At 36.8% G+C, this 15,561-nt stretch overlaps 2 protein-coding genes across 3 annotated transcripts; one reads left to right on the forward strand and one right to left on the reverse strand.

The window, feature by feature from the left end:
- Positions 1 to 18: 18 nt before the first annotated feature.
- Positions 19 to 7,857, reverse strand: LOC111802404 (DNA-binding protein RHL1-like). 2 transcript variants are annotated; one of them, XR_002816255.1, is made up of 13 exons: positions 7,490 to 7,857; positions 5,998 to 6,108; positions 5,776 to 5,862; positions 4,429 to 4,640; positions 2,972 to 3,089; positions 2,665 to 2,853; positions 2,460 to 2,499; positions 2,325 to 2,374; positions 2,209 to 2,254; positions 1,814 to 1,848; positions 948 to 986; positions 314 to 410; positions 19 to 177 (listed from the first exon to the last, which is right to left on the reverse strand). XR_002816255.1 is itself a non-coding variant. In XM_023686752.1 (12 exons), exons 1-12 carry the CDS (start codon positions 7,808 to 7,810, stop codon positions 384 to 386), a joined length of 1,275 nt encoding a protein of 424 aa, XP_023542520.1. In that variant the 5' UTR covers positions 7,811 to 7,857; the 3' UTR covers positions 100 to 383. The 2 variants fall into 2 exon arrangements, 1 of the variants encoding a protein (XP_023542520.1); XM_023686752.1 differs by having other exon boundaries at positions 100 to 410.
- A 1,082-nt stretch (positions 7,858 to 8,939) lies between these two features.
- On the forward strand, positions 8,940 to 13,779 carry LOC111802423 (succinate--CoA ligase [ADP-forming] subunit alpha, mitochondrial). The gene is made up of 7 exons (XM_023686773.1): positions 8,940 to 9,350; positions 10,038 to 10,247; positions 11,231 to 11,401; positions 11,494 to 11,617; positions 11,830 to 11,891; positions 12,689 to 12,770; positions 13,390 to 13,779. Exons 1-7 carry the CDS (start codon positions 9,108 to 9,110, stop codon positions 13,527 to 13,529), a joined length of 1,032 nt encoding a protein of 343 aa, XP_023542541.1. The 5' UTR covers positions 8,940 to 9,107; the 3' UTR covers positions 13,530 to 13,779.
- The last annotated feature ends 1,782 nt before the right edge of the window (positions 13,780 to 15,561 follow it).

A 15,561-nucleotide genomic window follows, 5' to 3' on the forward strand; every position in this document is an offset into this window, starting at 1 on the left:
TTATAAATTGCATACAAATCTTGTGGATACTTTTGAACTTTTAAGCTGAAAATTTCCCCTAAACCCAAATCGTTGCGCCTTTCATGCGGGTCGGAACTTATCCGACAAGGAATTTCGCTACCTTAGGACCGTTATAGTTGCGGCCGCCGTTCACAAGAAAAGGGTAACAGTTTCTCTCTGGTATATCAAAAACAGAATTTTACATGACTAACAATATGGTAAAAACTTGACTTCAATATTATTTTATGGTTAAATCTCTTTAATTTCAGTATGCCAGCAGCTTTTCAAAGAAACTGGTAGAGCATTCTCTTACTTTGAATATGATAACCTCTGCAATGCATCCTAGCTGCTGCTGCGGCTTACCATTGTAGAATGTAACGACCTCAACTTGTCCAATCTTCATCAGTGTCCTAAATGACAAGCAAAACTGTGAGTAAAACTGTGCAAGATCCTAATCTAATATTCATACAAGAAACTCAAGGAATATGGTCAGTTAAAACTATTTATTCAGTCCCTGAATGATTGATTTCATCTTATAACGAACACTTCAATCGAACCACATGCATTGCATCCAAGAAGTCAATGATAATGTCGACGCTTTTTGGTGATCATGATCGAGAACTATATTTAGGCATGTGGAGAACATGTTTTGTTCTTAACTTTACATGAAATAGACTATATTGACGACTTTTCGACAAACATGGTGTGAGGCACGATAATAAGAAGATTACATGAGGTAGGGGTTAGGCCACATAATTTATAGTTAAAAGAGTGAAATGAGAAATTACTAATATGTACTACTACTAGCAAAAGAGTAGTTCAGCCAAATAATTACATCAGACTCCAAAATGAGTACAAACCTATGGCCCAACTAACTTCCAATCCAATATTCTGGAAATCATGGGAGAAGTATGCAGATGGCTATATAATAGGTAGTGAACACTTACCTCTTGAGAGCTCGACAACTCTTCAATTTCGTCTTCAACCTACAAGATAAAGATAAGCCATATTTAGCATACAATGATCATTTCATACCACACTCAAGTGAATGGCAAAAGGAAGTAGATTCTACGTAGTTACAAATTCAGAGAGTAATAAAATTTAAAACCCTCACTTATAACATGATGAGGCAAGTTTTCTAGAGCCTTAAACAAAAGAAGGAATGGCCACTAAGATTCTCTCTAGTGAGAAATTTGTTAGGGAGTCTCGGCATAAGGTCCATGAGGCAAACAAACAACGCCCTTAAAATGGTTGTGGAGGTTCACTCGAGAAGAAAACGTCTGTGGAGAAGAGAAATCGAGTCTTTAAGGCTGTGAGCCCCTCGGGTGGCTATCCCTTGCTCCTAAAGGTGCCTCCAAAACTAGACATTGGGTGGTGGAGATTGCTAAAAAAAGTGTTCTGTTAGTCAACCATGCGAGTTTTAAAGTTAATTGTGGTGAAATAATCGAGTTTTGTGTGACAAGTGGGTGTTGGAACGCGGAGCAGAATGATCGGGACCTTGGTTTTAGAAGGAGCATTTTTTAGAGTTTGATAGCTGGTTGGGTTTGATCTCTGTGATTGATTTGATTAGGCTGGGGGAAGGAGTTGATAAAGCTTACTGGTCTTTCGAGAAGTCGGGTTTCTTCACTACACAGTCAGCTTTCTTGAAACGATCTGAAACTGGCCCGAAGCTTAATACTATTTTGATTAGTTTGATTTGGAAACCACCAGCAGCTAAGTTCATTTCTATTAAGATACTTCTGGTCGTTGCAGCCATAAGTTAATAACGCAACAAATCATTTAAAAGAACAATTTGTACAAATGGCACTAATACCTCATATTCTGTATCCTTCCTCGTGACTTCTCCTCCTGCAAATTCAAAGAGCAGCTATACATCAATTGACCATGTAAAACACGATATATAAACTCAATCAGCTCAGGGTGATTATAAAGCTACACTAGGTAACTAAAGAACCCAAATTTGTATGAACCGACTCCGAATATAAGTACTTACCCCTAGGAGAATCGGATGGAAACTTAAAAGTATGTATTATATGTAGCGATTAGACAGCAAACGAAAATTGGTCGGAATACAAAATGCACATCTATCTTGTGGAATTGAAAAACTACTATTAGATCTACTACAAATTCTTAGCAAGCTAATTATGACAATATATAAGCTTGTTTGAGAAATAACTGAAGTAAATAGAGAGAGCATGCGAGATTGACCATCGTCTTGAACCCGGACAACCCTCCTTTTCCTTGATCCTTCGTCCTGAAAAATACAAAACGATCCATTATGGTTATTTCCCGGAGAATAAAAAAAAAATTATAAGATGTATCACCTGGTCAATCTTTCGCTTTGAACCAGAAAGCTGCACCTTTTGGGCAGAAACTGTAGAAAACCAAAATTTCAGATTTTGATGTTATTGTAGTATTCTCATGATCATGATAATAAAATCAATGACGAAAATTAGAACCTTTAGATGTTGAAGATCTCTTTGACCTTCTTGGTGTCCTCTGAAAACAGTAAGCATTCATTGTAAATAAATATGAACCTTAAAGATACGACATTTTGGAGGATTTATTGGCGAAAGATCAAGAGATTTATGCAGTTTCATCAGTAAATGGATTCGAAACCGCAACCTATCTCGACATATTTAATTGAAGGACTTCAGATATTACCTTCTCCTCCACTTTCTTGAACAAACTATGTAGAGTAGGCTGGACGAGTATACCACGATTACTACTCTGAGCATTTCCCTTAGCCCGAGAACTTCTTTTAGTCTTAGAAATTGATTCTTGATCACCTTGAAGAATTGGAGATTTTTCTACAGCATCTACATCTTTAGAATCAAGAGAGACCTCTTCCGTCTGTAGTAATCAATTAAGAGCAACAAGTATGAAAGTTAAGATTGAATCAACAGAAATTGAAAGCTGCAGAGATGAGAAAATGAATTAAAACAAACTACTCAAGAATTATGAACAGGACATTTTCACTAGCATGATCTCCGATTGAAGGTTCATGTTTGACAACATTCTTTTCTTCCCCTTCAGACAAATCATCGCAAGTGCCAGCAGACTCATCCTCAGAAGAAGCCTCTGCAAAACTTGACAAGAAAAGGAAATAAATTTAACAATGAAATTATTTTGCTCGACAGAAACACAAAAACATGGTCAGTTGAATTAACTGAAATAAGCTTCAACACGAATAGGAATATTGGGAATCAAGAAGTTGCAGTTAACTCATATTTGAACTGTGAACTTGTTCAAAAACTATTTGTCTACCAACCTGAGAAAAAATGGATTCAATAATTCAGTTGGTTGGTTCATGCTTGTATAGCCTTGTAAGAATTATAGATACAAAGCAATTTACTACTGTCTAGCAATCAGCATGACCTGAATGATGAAGGGAAAGAATCTGAAAGTCTGAACGGTCTTAAGGTAGTTGAGCTCAAGAAACATCTAGGATCAATGCAGTTTCATTCGTCCACTTTACCTAGAGTATGTGTAGTTATTACTCGACACGGGCAATGCCATCAATCTAGATGCTATTTGTACTGATAGCCTTCCCAATTTCTACTTTGCCTCTGCCTATTTCCCATACCGTAAATTGATCCTACAACGTTTAGGAATAATAGAAGACTGTAGAAATGGATATAATGATACCACAATGGTGCAAAGTTGTGGTAATTTCTCCAAGAATGTGAAGAACTTAACGTGGACATTTCTTTAAGGAAACTAATTTTCTTCATTAACAAAATACATAACTCAAGGCAAAAGCCTCCCGAAAGCCAAAGTTAAAAAGGCTCCCCAATTAGCTAAGATCATAGAAATGAAAAGATGATTGAAAAAATGTTTAAAACTAGGACTGTTAGTAATGGTATTATCAATTATTAATTCTTTTTATAAGAGGTATATTAATAATTAGTAAATGAGCTTTATAGGGAACAGTAAGCCTCTCGAATTCTTGGTAAACCTATGTATTTTCCTTTGATATGGTAACACATTTTAATGGCTAGTTTCTTAATTTCCAATCGCAGTCTCAGCTTCAGGAAACATCAGAAGCTTAATAGGTGACTATGAAATAATAAGATCCCTCGCTACCTCTCAAGAGTTTTCCATTTCTTGAAGACAATTTCTTCCCGACCAAACCCCTCAAAAAACAGCAAACACCACAAACCTATAGAACGCACCTAAGAAAATCCAAGACAAGCTAAAACCCTGTGGAACTCTTTGAAAAATAGATTTTAAAGTTCAAACTTATAAAAGCATAAATCAAGTGCCAAACATGGGTCATGCAGCATAATATTCTACCAATCCTAGAATGGACAGCTGATGAAATGACATTTGATGCAAAAAATTATTTGACAAGAAACCCTATTGCTTTCTGCCTTATTGATAATAATATAACATTCACACAGTAACAATATATGCAACGGGTAATACTTGAATACTTTTCCAGCAGATCTTTCAGAATGTCTAACTGGTGTAGTCTTTATAGGAGTTGTCATGTTGTCTTCGAGGTCTACTAAGTCGTCTCCATGTTCTCCTTTAAGGGAGTTTTCTTCAACACGGTTGATTCCCTTCTTTTGAGCACTCGGCTTAATCGTAGTGACAACACCAGCACCACCATTAAAGTCATATTCACCACATTGTACCTGACATATAAGAGCTAGAAGTTGGAAAATTTTCTGAACCAAATAAAACAGTGCAGACCCACCAAAGCAACCATACAAGAAGCTTCATATATTGTAACGGCCCAGACCCATCGCTAGCAGATATTGTCCTCTTTGGGCTTTCCCTCAAGGTTTTTAAAACGCGTCTACTAGGGAGAGGTTTCCACACCCTTATAAAGGGTGTTTCGTTCTTCTCCCCAACCAATGGATTGTGATATCCCACATTGGTTGGGGAGGAGGATGAAACACCCATTATAAGGGTGTGGAAACCTTTTCCTAGAAGACGCATAATGGGGAAGCCCATAAGGGAAAGTCCAGAAGTGAAAACCCAAAGAGGACAGTATCTGGATGAGCACCGGTTCCCCTGTGTAACTCTGAAAAACGCGTTTTAAAGCCTTGAGGGGAAGCCCGAAAGGGAAAACCCAAAGCAGACAATATCTGCTAGTGGTGGGTTTGGGCGGTTACATATATAATCCTCCATAGAAAGATATGGCACTAGAATATATACAATTATTCTAGCTAATTACAAGTGGTAAAAGCGGACTAAAGGAAAAATATATATAGTAAGAAAAATCCACAGGACTGGAAGAACAAGTACATAAATATGGACCAAACAGTAATCTAGAGCAATGATATTGACCAGCCCAACGGATAACTTCAGTATAAAAACATAATAAGAAAATTAGAAATAGTAAATTAGGTTTCTTAAAACAATAAAATCAGCTTCATGGAGGTCCCAAGTAGAGTTACTAGTTAAAAACCATGAACTTTACGAAACAGCGACTGTTTTTAACAGTAAGGACTCTGCCCAGTTAAGTTTCTTACTTTTTTGCTAGATGGTCAATCAAGGAAATTAAAAAGTTTAGACAACAAAAATTATTGTCCTCTCACAGCATAAATTATTCTGTGACTCTCAGAAGAGGATGCATTTCCACTCTTCTGCTCCATAAATGATCTTGAGAATCGAGATTGTTGATACCAAAATTTGGTCCTTTGCTGTGGTTAAACTTTACCCAATAGAGATCCTTGCAATAATTTTACACCGGAATAGTAGGAGTACTCGAGAAACCATAAGGAGATTGCACTTTAAGAACCTAAAAATTATCCAAAAACTTACCATAGACAATTCTTTCGGAAAATCGAGACGAGCCTCCTCTCGATTTTCATCTTTTGTTCCAATCCACCATGCATCAGAAAAGACAATCTGCAGTCAGAGAAAAGAAGGCTTCTTTAAATACCAAGAAAACGAAGTGTTTACACCAGAACAGTGTTAAACTAGACATTTGACAGTGAATTTTTTCTGGGGATTTTTTTTTTAAATTTTTTTATAGTGACTAACCATATTATCAAAGTAATCTTCACATGTCACATTCTTTCCTCCTCTAGAAAACTGCAAAGTCAAATATCTGTTCTTCGGATACATTATAGTTCCAAACAACTTCATACGTCCCTGAAAGGCAAAAGAAATAGAAGTCAGAACGACTCCACCACTTGATTCTTAATGGCCACAAAACATCTACAATCAGCATTCAAGAAATAAATCAATGGATATTTGCGGAAAGTATAGGAAAGCAATTTACACCTCAAAATAAGGCGAAAGTAAATAATAAGCCAATAACAACAAAGACCATCATAAATTTAACTCACTTTAAAGCTATAATGGTCAAATGAGTTTATCTAGGACTCAAATGCTGAGCCCAGCATCTCATTTTCTCTTATTAAGCTCAAACTGATACACAAGAAGAAAAAATATCATTGGAGATATGAGTTAAGTAAAACAATGATTAATTAGATTGTAAATTAGTTTTATTGAATACTGATAATTATAGAACGACTGATAGATAATGTGATATTAATCACGACTTATCGCTAAAATACAAACTTCAAAGTAACCAAATAATTTTATTTACATTAAAAAAAATAATCATGTGGTCTCTCTAGAACTCGAAGACATGGTTGTACAACCTATAGAACAAATCTTGTTCATGTAAGGTCATGGTTGAAAGCTGGTTCTTCAATTTTGCAGTGTTGACTAATCAAATATACTTCACTGATCAATAATTGAATGACATTACTCAGCAGTTTCCAAACCCATTATGCTTCGATTCAACAATAAAGAGATTTATCACTCGATTAGGTCTTCAAATGCGAGGGGAATAACAAAATTGTTGACTGGGATTTGCAACTTCCAATAATCCACCTTCTCTTGAATCTCACAAATCTAGTAGATTAAATTATGGATTATAATTTATTGTGCCAAAAAATATGTTTCCTTCTTGCTTAATATCTACACTTCCAATTATCATTTTACCTTACCAACTAGAGTTTGATCTCACTCCATAGGCTCCATTGAGTTAGCAATGGCAGGGCATGTTACAATGCTTATCCTTACCCTTTAGATTTGTGAAAACAGTATCTAGATCGTCCCCTAGAAACCATTGTTCATAATAAATTTGTTATTATCTATTCGATGCAGCTTTAATTTTGATCTCCTATACTCTCTGTCTTTTCTTAGTTCAGGACACCCATGCTTCCAAGTTTATCATAGCTATTCCCACGAAAAATACAATTAATCATGGCCACCCAGAAGGCAATAAGGACGCATTGAAGAAACGTGGGAGAAACCTGAGTGTTGGCTCGGACCATCGATCAAACGCATTAGAAGTAGTAGAAAATTACAAACAACAGCCTAATACGCAGACTACGACATCATTTTATACTGAATAAGCACCTCCAATCATACTAAAAACGAGAACCAGTATGGAAAAGAAAGCGAAGAAGACTGTAGAAACCTTTTAAATCAGATAGAAACAGAAAGGGAAAAGACAAACCTGAGGAAATTCGAGATAGAGAATGGGATTCTTGGATCCCAAATCCTTGAGCTCACCAATCTTGCCTCCACTGACGGGGGCGAGCAAGCCTGAAAACGAGAAGAGGAACCTGTTCTTTCGGTGAGATTTCTTGACAATGTCTTTGCCATTGTGCTTCAGAACGGTTGCGGAAGGACACAGACATGCTTGGGGCTTTGCCTGAGTTCCTGAAAGTAGATTATTGGAAAATGCGAGCTTCTTAAGCCGCTTTCGCGCTGCAATCTCCGGTTCGAGCTCTGCGTTCGCTTTGTTCGTCTTCGAAGACGATGATCCTCGCGCCATTTCTGATGATGGTAGTGGGCTGCAGACCCACTGGTCTATTCTCGGATCCCTCGAGCCTTCTTTCCTCTNTTTTTTTTTTTTTTTTTTTTTTTTTTTTTTTTTTTTTTTTTTTTTTTTTTGTGGTTAAAAATCATTCGTTAAATTCTAAAAAAATATGCCTTCTTTATTTAAAACCCTTAAAAATTATAATATTACCATCAACATTTTTTNTTTTTTTTTTTTTTTTTTTGTTATAAAACTATGGATAAAATACGGCTAAAATGTTTAATATAAACTCAATGCATTTTAATGTGGATTTTTTTAGAATTAATGTTTTAGTCTATTTTTACATTATTTTAACAATATTTTTCACGAACATGTAATAATTGAGGATGTTCGTATGATTCGATGGGCCAAATAACTATAATATAAACAATAAAGGTTGGATTGGATTTGATTTTTGTTTGGCATGGCATATGTTTGATAAATTAAGTTCTATTTATGAATGGAAACTTTACCGTTCTAAAATAATTTTAAACAAATGTATAATTGGATGGACGACCCAACCCAACTAAACCTGAAAAAATAGGTTGCTCAAGTACAAAAATTCGGATTGGTTCGTCCTAATCAATTAAACTTGAAAAATAGATCAGTTGTGTCGTCCGCTTGAACCTGGTTCATAACCGAACCCAACTCGAAATTTCGTTTTTCCAACCCCTATTCCTTCAACACCAATTTGAATTTTTTTTAAACTATTTATTAGTAGTATTATTATTTTAATTTGATGTTCTAAAGAATTGTATATCAAATTACATAAAACGAAGCCCAAAGTTGAAGCCCACGGGCCCAAAAATGGAAGGCAACGGGCCCAAGATGGGAGGCAACGGGCCAAACAGAAGGCACAATCATCCAAAAACGGAAGGCCCAGAAAACAATAAGCCCAAACCGTAACGACGGAACGGGCATCCAAACCCAACCAGCGTGGAGTTGAAGCCCACGGGCCCAAAATTGAAGGCATTGGCCCAAACAGAAGGCCCAATCATCCAAAAAAAGAAGGCCCAGAAAATAATAAGCCCAAACCGTAACGACGGAACGGGCAGCCAAACCCAAGCAGCGTGGAGAAACTAGAAAGGGAGAATTCAAAGAGGGGAAGCGAGGCAGAGAAGAAGGAAAAAGAAAAGGAAACAAGTAAAAGGGAAAGGAAAGAAAGAGCGAGAGAGGAGGCGAGTGCGGAGGAGGAAAAATATTCCTGAGTTCGTTATACTCTGAACAAGGCGGCTGCGCCCAACAGAGAATCGAATCGAATCGAAGTAACGCGATGGGTTGTCAAGCCGTTGCCAAGCTCATAGGGTCGGCCATTAATCGAAAAGCTTCTTCTTCTTCATCTTCATCATCCTCTGTGTTTTCGCAGGCGGCGTCGCAGATTCGGCATTACGCAGCTGCACCGCCACCACCGCCGGCGGTATTCGTAGATAAAAACACTCGCGTCATATGTCAAGGGATCACTGGTAAAAACGGTACCTTCCACACTGAGCAGGCAATCGAATATGGCACGAAAATGGTATTTCTCTTGTTCCATAGTGCAGCGTGATGTCTTTTAATCTCAAGATTTACGTTATTAAATTTTTAGAATGATTTCCGCTGTTCATAGACTTTATTGAAAATCTTTCTCCCCAGTAATTTCCCGCTTTCCGTCCCAGAAATGGGAAGGTATTTCGAAATGATTGCTTCACGATCCTTAATCATCTGATAGAACAGAACAGTGTGACACTACTATAGATTTGATCTGCAATTCAATTTGGCTGTAGAAAACCACAGGATGTGACGGATCTGGCTTTATGTCGGACAGCGAATTTACTCGTTATACAGATTTAGAAATGAACTTGGGACCCAAAAGGCGAGAGCTGTGAGAACGATAGTTCATTAAAAATGCTTTTTGACGGGCCATGTCGCCTCTTAATTGCAAGTATTGGCTTGTTTCTCGTGACCTATGTGCAACTTTTGTCTCCGTACTTAAGCTCATGGGATCTGCACTAAACAGTGTTTTATTTAAATGTAAATTTGGTTGCAATTTTTTCTTCTTTTATCTGCCTATCTACACAGTATAATCTGACATTCAAAGCCTGGGATTCCTTCAGTTTTCTCTTTTATTGGTTCCTGATTTTCCTCAGTTTCTTATTGTTCATCAACGGTTTTTTGATAAAAGTGGAGATCATCAGTTTTTAAGCCATGCTATTTGTTGAATTAGGTTGGTGGTGTAACGCCAAAGAAGGGTGGAACCGAACACTTGGGACTTCCTGTTTTTAACACAGTTGCTGAAGCCAAAGCTGAAACGAAGGCCAATGCATCAGTAATTTATGTCCCTCCGCCGTTTGCTGCAGCAGCTATCTTGGAGGCGATGGAAGCTGAGCTAGATCTTGTAGTTTGTATAACGGAAGGGGTCCCACAGCATGATATGGTAAGTGAAAATTGACATATGCCTGCCTGGATTCGTTCATATGCTTTGCAGTACAGAAGAATTTGCAATCTATTTGGAACATTTCATTACAGAGTGTGTGCCCTTTTTATTTGTGAAAGTACTAATTGTTTGTATCTAGAAAATGGCAACTTATGATGTGTGAAAAGTTTGTGGGATGGCCAAACTAACAGAGGGTGAGATAAAAGAGGCAAATTAAAAGATGAAGGAAAAAAGAACCCTGAATGTTACTAATAAAAGGAACGGGTAATTGAAGAAAGTCTTAAAGTGTGAAACTAAAGGTAGGTTTTGGATAAATCTAATGCATGAACATTTAGGATAGCGACTAGTGTCTCAATCCACAAAAGATGTTAAACAAGAGGCCCCAGGACCAGAAAGTAGATTTCGTTGATACCATATTAATGAACGATGTACAAAACTAGTTTTGTACTTAGATTATAAGCCAAAGAAGAAGCTACATCATGGCTGGTTAACTGGAATGGTAGAAGATGGGTCACCTATGTCATATGACAATAATTAAAATTTACTTTCGTTTTTATACAAAAGGCATTCGACAATAATCTACAAGATTAGCTTGTTATTGGATTATAAGCGAAAAGGAACAAAACAAGAGGCTACTGTCGCCTCTGTTAGCTGGAATGGAAAAGGAAAAGTCATTATACCATATGACAATAATCTATATTTACTATCATATTTTAGAGTTAATTGAAATGATAGCCCTATTGTACCCTCCGATTTGTTTCTTGAATGGACATGCCCTGTTCCAGATAACTAGCTACAGTAGTGATTGAAAGTAGTTCTATTGAAATGTTTGCTTGTTTAGATTTTGTACTTCAAGCTAAAATTGTTTTAACAGTTCTATTACGTACCTGTTGACTATTTGTTCTGATTAAAACAGTGTCTGAGTTAGTTCATTCAACCTCCTAATCAAAACGCTAAACAAATCTAATATGTACGAATTTCAGGTAAGAGTTAAGGCTGCTTTAAACAGACAATCTAAAACTAGGTTGATTGGCCCTAACTGCCCTGGTATTATCAAGCCTGGAGAGTGTAAAATTGGAATTATGCCTGGGTACATCCACAAACCTGGGCGCATTGGTATTGTATCACGATCTGGCACCTTGACGTATGAAGCAGTGAGTTCTAATTTTCTTTCTTTTTTAATCTTTCAATGCCCCACGATATGTGATGCTTCTCATACTTATATTTAATATTCCCATTTTCTTAGGTTTTCCAAACTACTGCTGTTGGCCTTGGACAATCCACGTGCGTAGGTATTGGAGGGGATCCCTTCAACGGGACAAACTTTGTTGATTGCATCGAGAAGTTCCTTGCTGATCCTCAGACAGAAGGTTATTCGTGTTTCGGTTTATTGGTCTTTTTGCAAATTGACTGAACGATATAAAATATTATGAATGGATGATAACAAATTGGCTGGATTGGTGAATCATGTTTAGTTATTATTTCTCTCCTCCGCTTGTTCTAATTTTTATGGTAAATATTACTAATTACAAGAAAGGCGTGGTAATCTCTAGAGTCTGACACGATGCCTCATGCATTCCAGGTATTGTTCTAATTGGAGAAATTGGTGGGACTGCGGAAGAGGATGCTGCTGCTTTGATAAAGGTTCTGTCCTTTTACTTTATTTTACTTTAAGTATAGCCATCTGAGCGTATTTTATTTGAACTCATCATCATCAAAAAACTTGGAAGTTCATTGCTACTTCTATTGATTAGCTCTAGATTTATTCATTCCCCCTCAAATATTTTATTGTACAATGCTCTTCTGAACCGTTATGTTCATATTTTATTGCACATTTTGGTGCTACTGGTTAATTGCATCAAGAAAAAGACTTTCATTGCCTCTTAGGAGGAAGTTCTTAAATAGATAATATTTGCATGGCCTTCCTAAGATTCTCTCATATATCGCTGCCATTACTTCTATGTGAAAGTTAAATGTACTAAATTTCCATTCGAAGGTTGTAGGTTTAGCTACAAGTTTTTTTTTTCTTTTTTTTTTTTTTATTGTTTTAAGAGGCAATTACATTGATAGATCGAAATTTACATAAGGGATGTAATATTCATGATGTTTACAAAAGACCGTCCCAATCTGCAATGAGGGAGGTATAACGATAGGAAGTAAAAATATTAGATAGTTTACACCAAGATATAGCTTGGTAAACAATATTGTCGAAAAATTTTGTATACTCTTTTTTCCGAATATTCTTTGATGCACTAAATTTCCATTTCAAGGTTGTAGTTTTAGCTACGACTTTTGAAATATATAGCTTTATCTCTGTTGCTTGGAAGAACTAATGTGGTCTATGTAATGGATTGTTCAAATGAATTAGACTTGTTGACCCATGTGGTATTAAATACTGCACTGTAATTTCAAGTTCTGAAGAGTTTATTGTGTATTAACAGGAAAGTGGGACTGAGAAGCCTATCGTTGGCTTCATTGCTGGCCTTACTGCTCCCCCAGGCCGTCGCATGGGTCATGCTGGAGGTATGTAAAATTTTAGATGGAGTATTTCCCTTTATATAACCTCTTATGCATGGTGTTTGCTTCTAGCCTTCAATCTGGCCTTAACTCTTCTTCTCTAATAGTGGTCTATTAGTTTCTAACCTCTACCTTTGAGCTAGAATCGCTGCTCCTCAATGTTTTTCATTTTTCAAAATGCGTCTGTTAGGGAGAGGTTTCCACACCCTTATAAGAAATGTTTTGTTACTCTCTCCAACCGATGTGGAATCTCACAATCTACCCCCTTGGGGGCCAGCATTCTCGCTAGCACACCGCCGGGTGACTGGCTCTAATACCATTTGTATCAGCCTAAGCCTACTGCTAGCAGATACTATCCTCTTTGGGCTTTTCCCTTCTGGATTTCTCCTCAAGGTCTTAAGACGTGTATGCCAAGGAGAGGTTCCACACTCTTATAAGGAATGCTTCATTCCCCTCTCCAACCGACGTGGGATCTCACATATATTGTGTACCCCTTTCAATTCTTAGTGAACAGTGAGAAGATATCGGTCCTCTGCCTGCATCCCCGAAAAGAGAAACATATTCATATGCATGTCCATCATTTCTGCACATATCGCATCGATAATGAGACTTTCGGATTTTGCAGCCATTGTTTCGGGTGGAAAAGGTACTGCCCAAGACAAAATCAAGACACTGCGAGAAGCTGGAGTAACAGTGGTCCAGTCGCCTGCGAAAATTGGCGTTGCAATGCTTGATGTCTTCAAACAGAGAGGCCTCGTCAGTTAAATCAAAAGCTCAGATTTCAGAGTTTCGTAGTTCGTTCCATTTTGCACAAAATTTGAAGTTCCTGCTTCCACCTAAAGAAAATGGTGTTAAATTTTCAATAAGGTACACCCAACTTTTCATATGAAGATATTTTTTGAGGCATTCAATGTTTCAGCCTCTTACTGCCGAGATTCATTTTAAAACTCGCATGGAGATACTTTATGTTTCATTCAATTATCGGTTTTATATCAAGTTGTTATTACTGCCATCATCACTTGCCTCCCATTATATCGTTTTAAACAAAAATCTTCAAGTTTTACTATCAGGATTAGGCTGCATTGGGGTGATATATATTATATGGTTAACCTTCTGTAATGTTTAAATCTTACTTAAATGAAGCCTATGAATTGAATCTTGGTACAATCGTGATATCGTTTCAAATTTGAAGGCTGCTTGGTACACCATATCGTGAGGTTAGACAGGTTAACTATCTCTCGTAAAATAGGTTAATGATATTCGGAGTACCTAGAAAGGAATGTTGTGCATTTTTTCTCTTGTAATGTTGAATGATAAAAGGTAAAAACTTGATCCAACATCACGACATGGTATAACGATTAGGGACAAATTAAGGATCTTATAAATTCACTTTTTTTTTTTTTGTTCATGTTGTTACGGTTACCAAATTTATTGATTCAAACTTGCCAAATTTCACTTTTTTGGTTCATGTCTCCGGTTACCAAATTTATTGATTAAAACTTACCAAATTTCACTTTTTTGGTTCATGTCGTTCTCGTTACCAAATTTATTGATTAAAACTTACCAAATTTTCACTTTTTTGGTTCATGTCGTTTCAGTTTCGTTCCCGTTCCCGTTATCATTATAAGTAGTTTTTTTTTTAATTGTGAAGTATTTAAATATCATGTAAATTGATAAGTTAGACGTATCAGTTAGTCTCTTTCCCCGGAAGGAAGAAAAGTTTATGTTTTGTTTCTTCCCATGTTGGGTGTTTCTTCCCATGTTGGGTGTTTGGCAATCTCACGAATCCTTTTCCTTATTGGAAGGAATATACTAATTCATTCATAAAAGGCCCAAATAATTTATCTATTTTTTAGTAAACACAACAAAATAATTTTTTTTCTCCGACTCTATTTTGATATAATTACAAAACACTATCAACTTACTTTTTATACTTTTCATTGGTTTTGGTACGAGTCATTTCTTGGTACCCTTGTGATCTTAATCCAAGCTGAAAAGAGTATGCAATCTTTACCTTTAGATAATTTGAAAAATGATTAAAAAAAAACATCCAATAAATACTCAAAAAAACGATAATTGTTCACATCAACAACAAAGGGCACCTCCCTTCACACTAAATCGAAAAACCGGACCCCCTTGAAACCAACAAAGCATTCCATTGAATGAAGCCCACAACGTTCTTTCGTTGGGCCAATCGAGGTAAGGTAATTACCCACTCGAGAACTAAAAGGGTATGAGAGGAATAGTCTTGCGTTAATTAAGAGGTAGATGGAGAAAGATAATTGATATAGACATTTTGAAAAAAAAAAACCAAAATGAAAAGCCAATTTCTCCTTTTAAAATGGATTGGTGCAAAGAGATCTGAGTGCCCAAGCCCAATATGAAGCCCAGACATTCTCCAAGCCCAATAAGAAGCCCAGACATTCCCAAGCCCAATATGAAGCCTCGACATTCTCCAAGCCCAATAAGAAGCCCATAAATTCTCTAAAGCCCAATATGAAGCCCAAATAGGTAAATTCAGAACCCAGTGATAGTATCGCCAACTCGTCCTCCTCTGGAGCAAAACCAGATTCAGTGGAGTTCTTCTCTTCCGCGCTTTTAGTATCAGTCTCTAGATTCAGCTCTGCCTTTTCTTCTCCATCCTCCCTCTCGTTTAATTTTAGGGTTTTGCTCCATTTCTCCATTTCTTCATTTCTCCATTTCCAAACCCTTCCATGGCAATTTCGCAGCGTTGACCCGAATTTCAATTTCCTTATCGCGATTTTAAATTATTACATTTCCTTTAATTTCTTCAATC

Source organism: Cucurbita pepo, chromosome LG09 (genome assembly GCF_002806865.2).
Source record: "Cucurbita pepo subsp. pepo cultivar mu-cu-16 chromosome LG09, ASM280686v2, whole genome shotgun sequence".
NCBI lineage: Eukaryota > Viridiplantae > Streptophyta > Magnoliopsida > Cucurbitales > Cucurbitaceae > Cucurbita > Cucurbita pepo.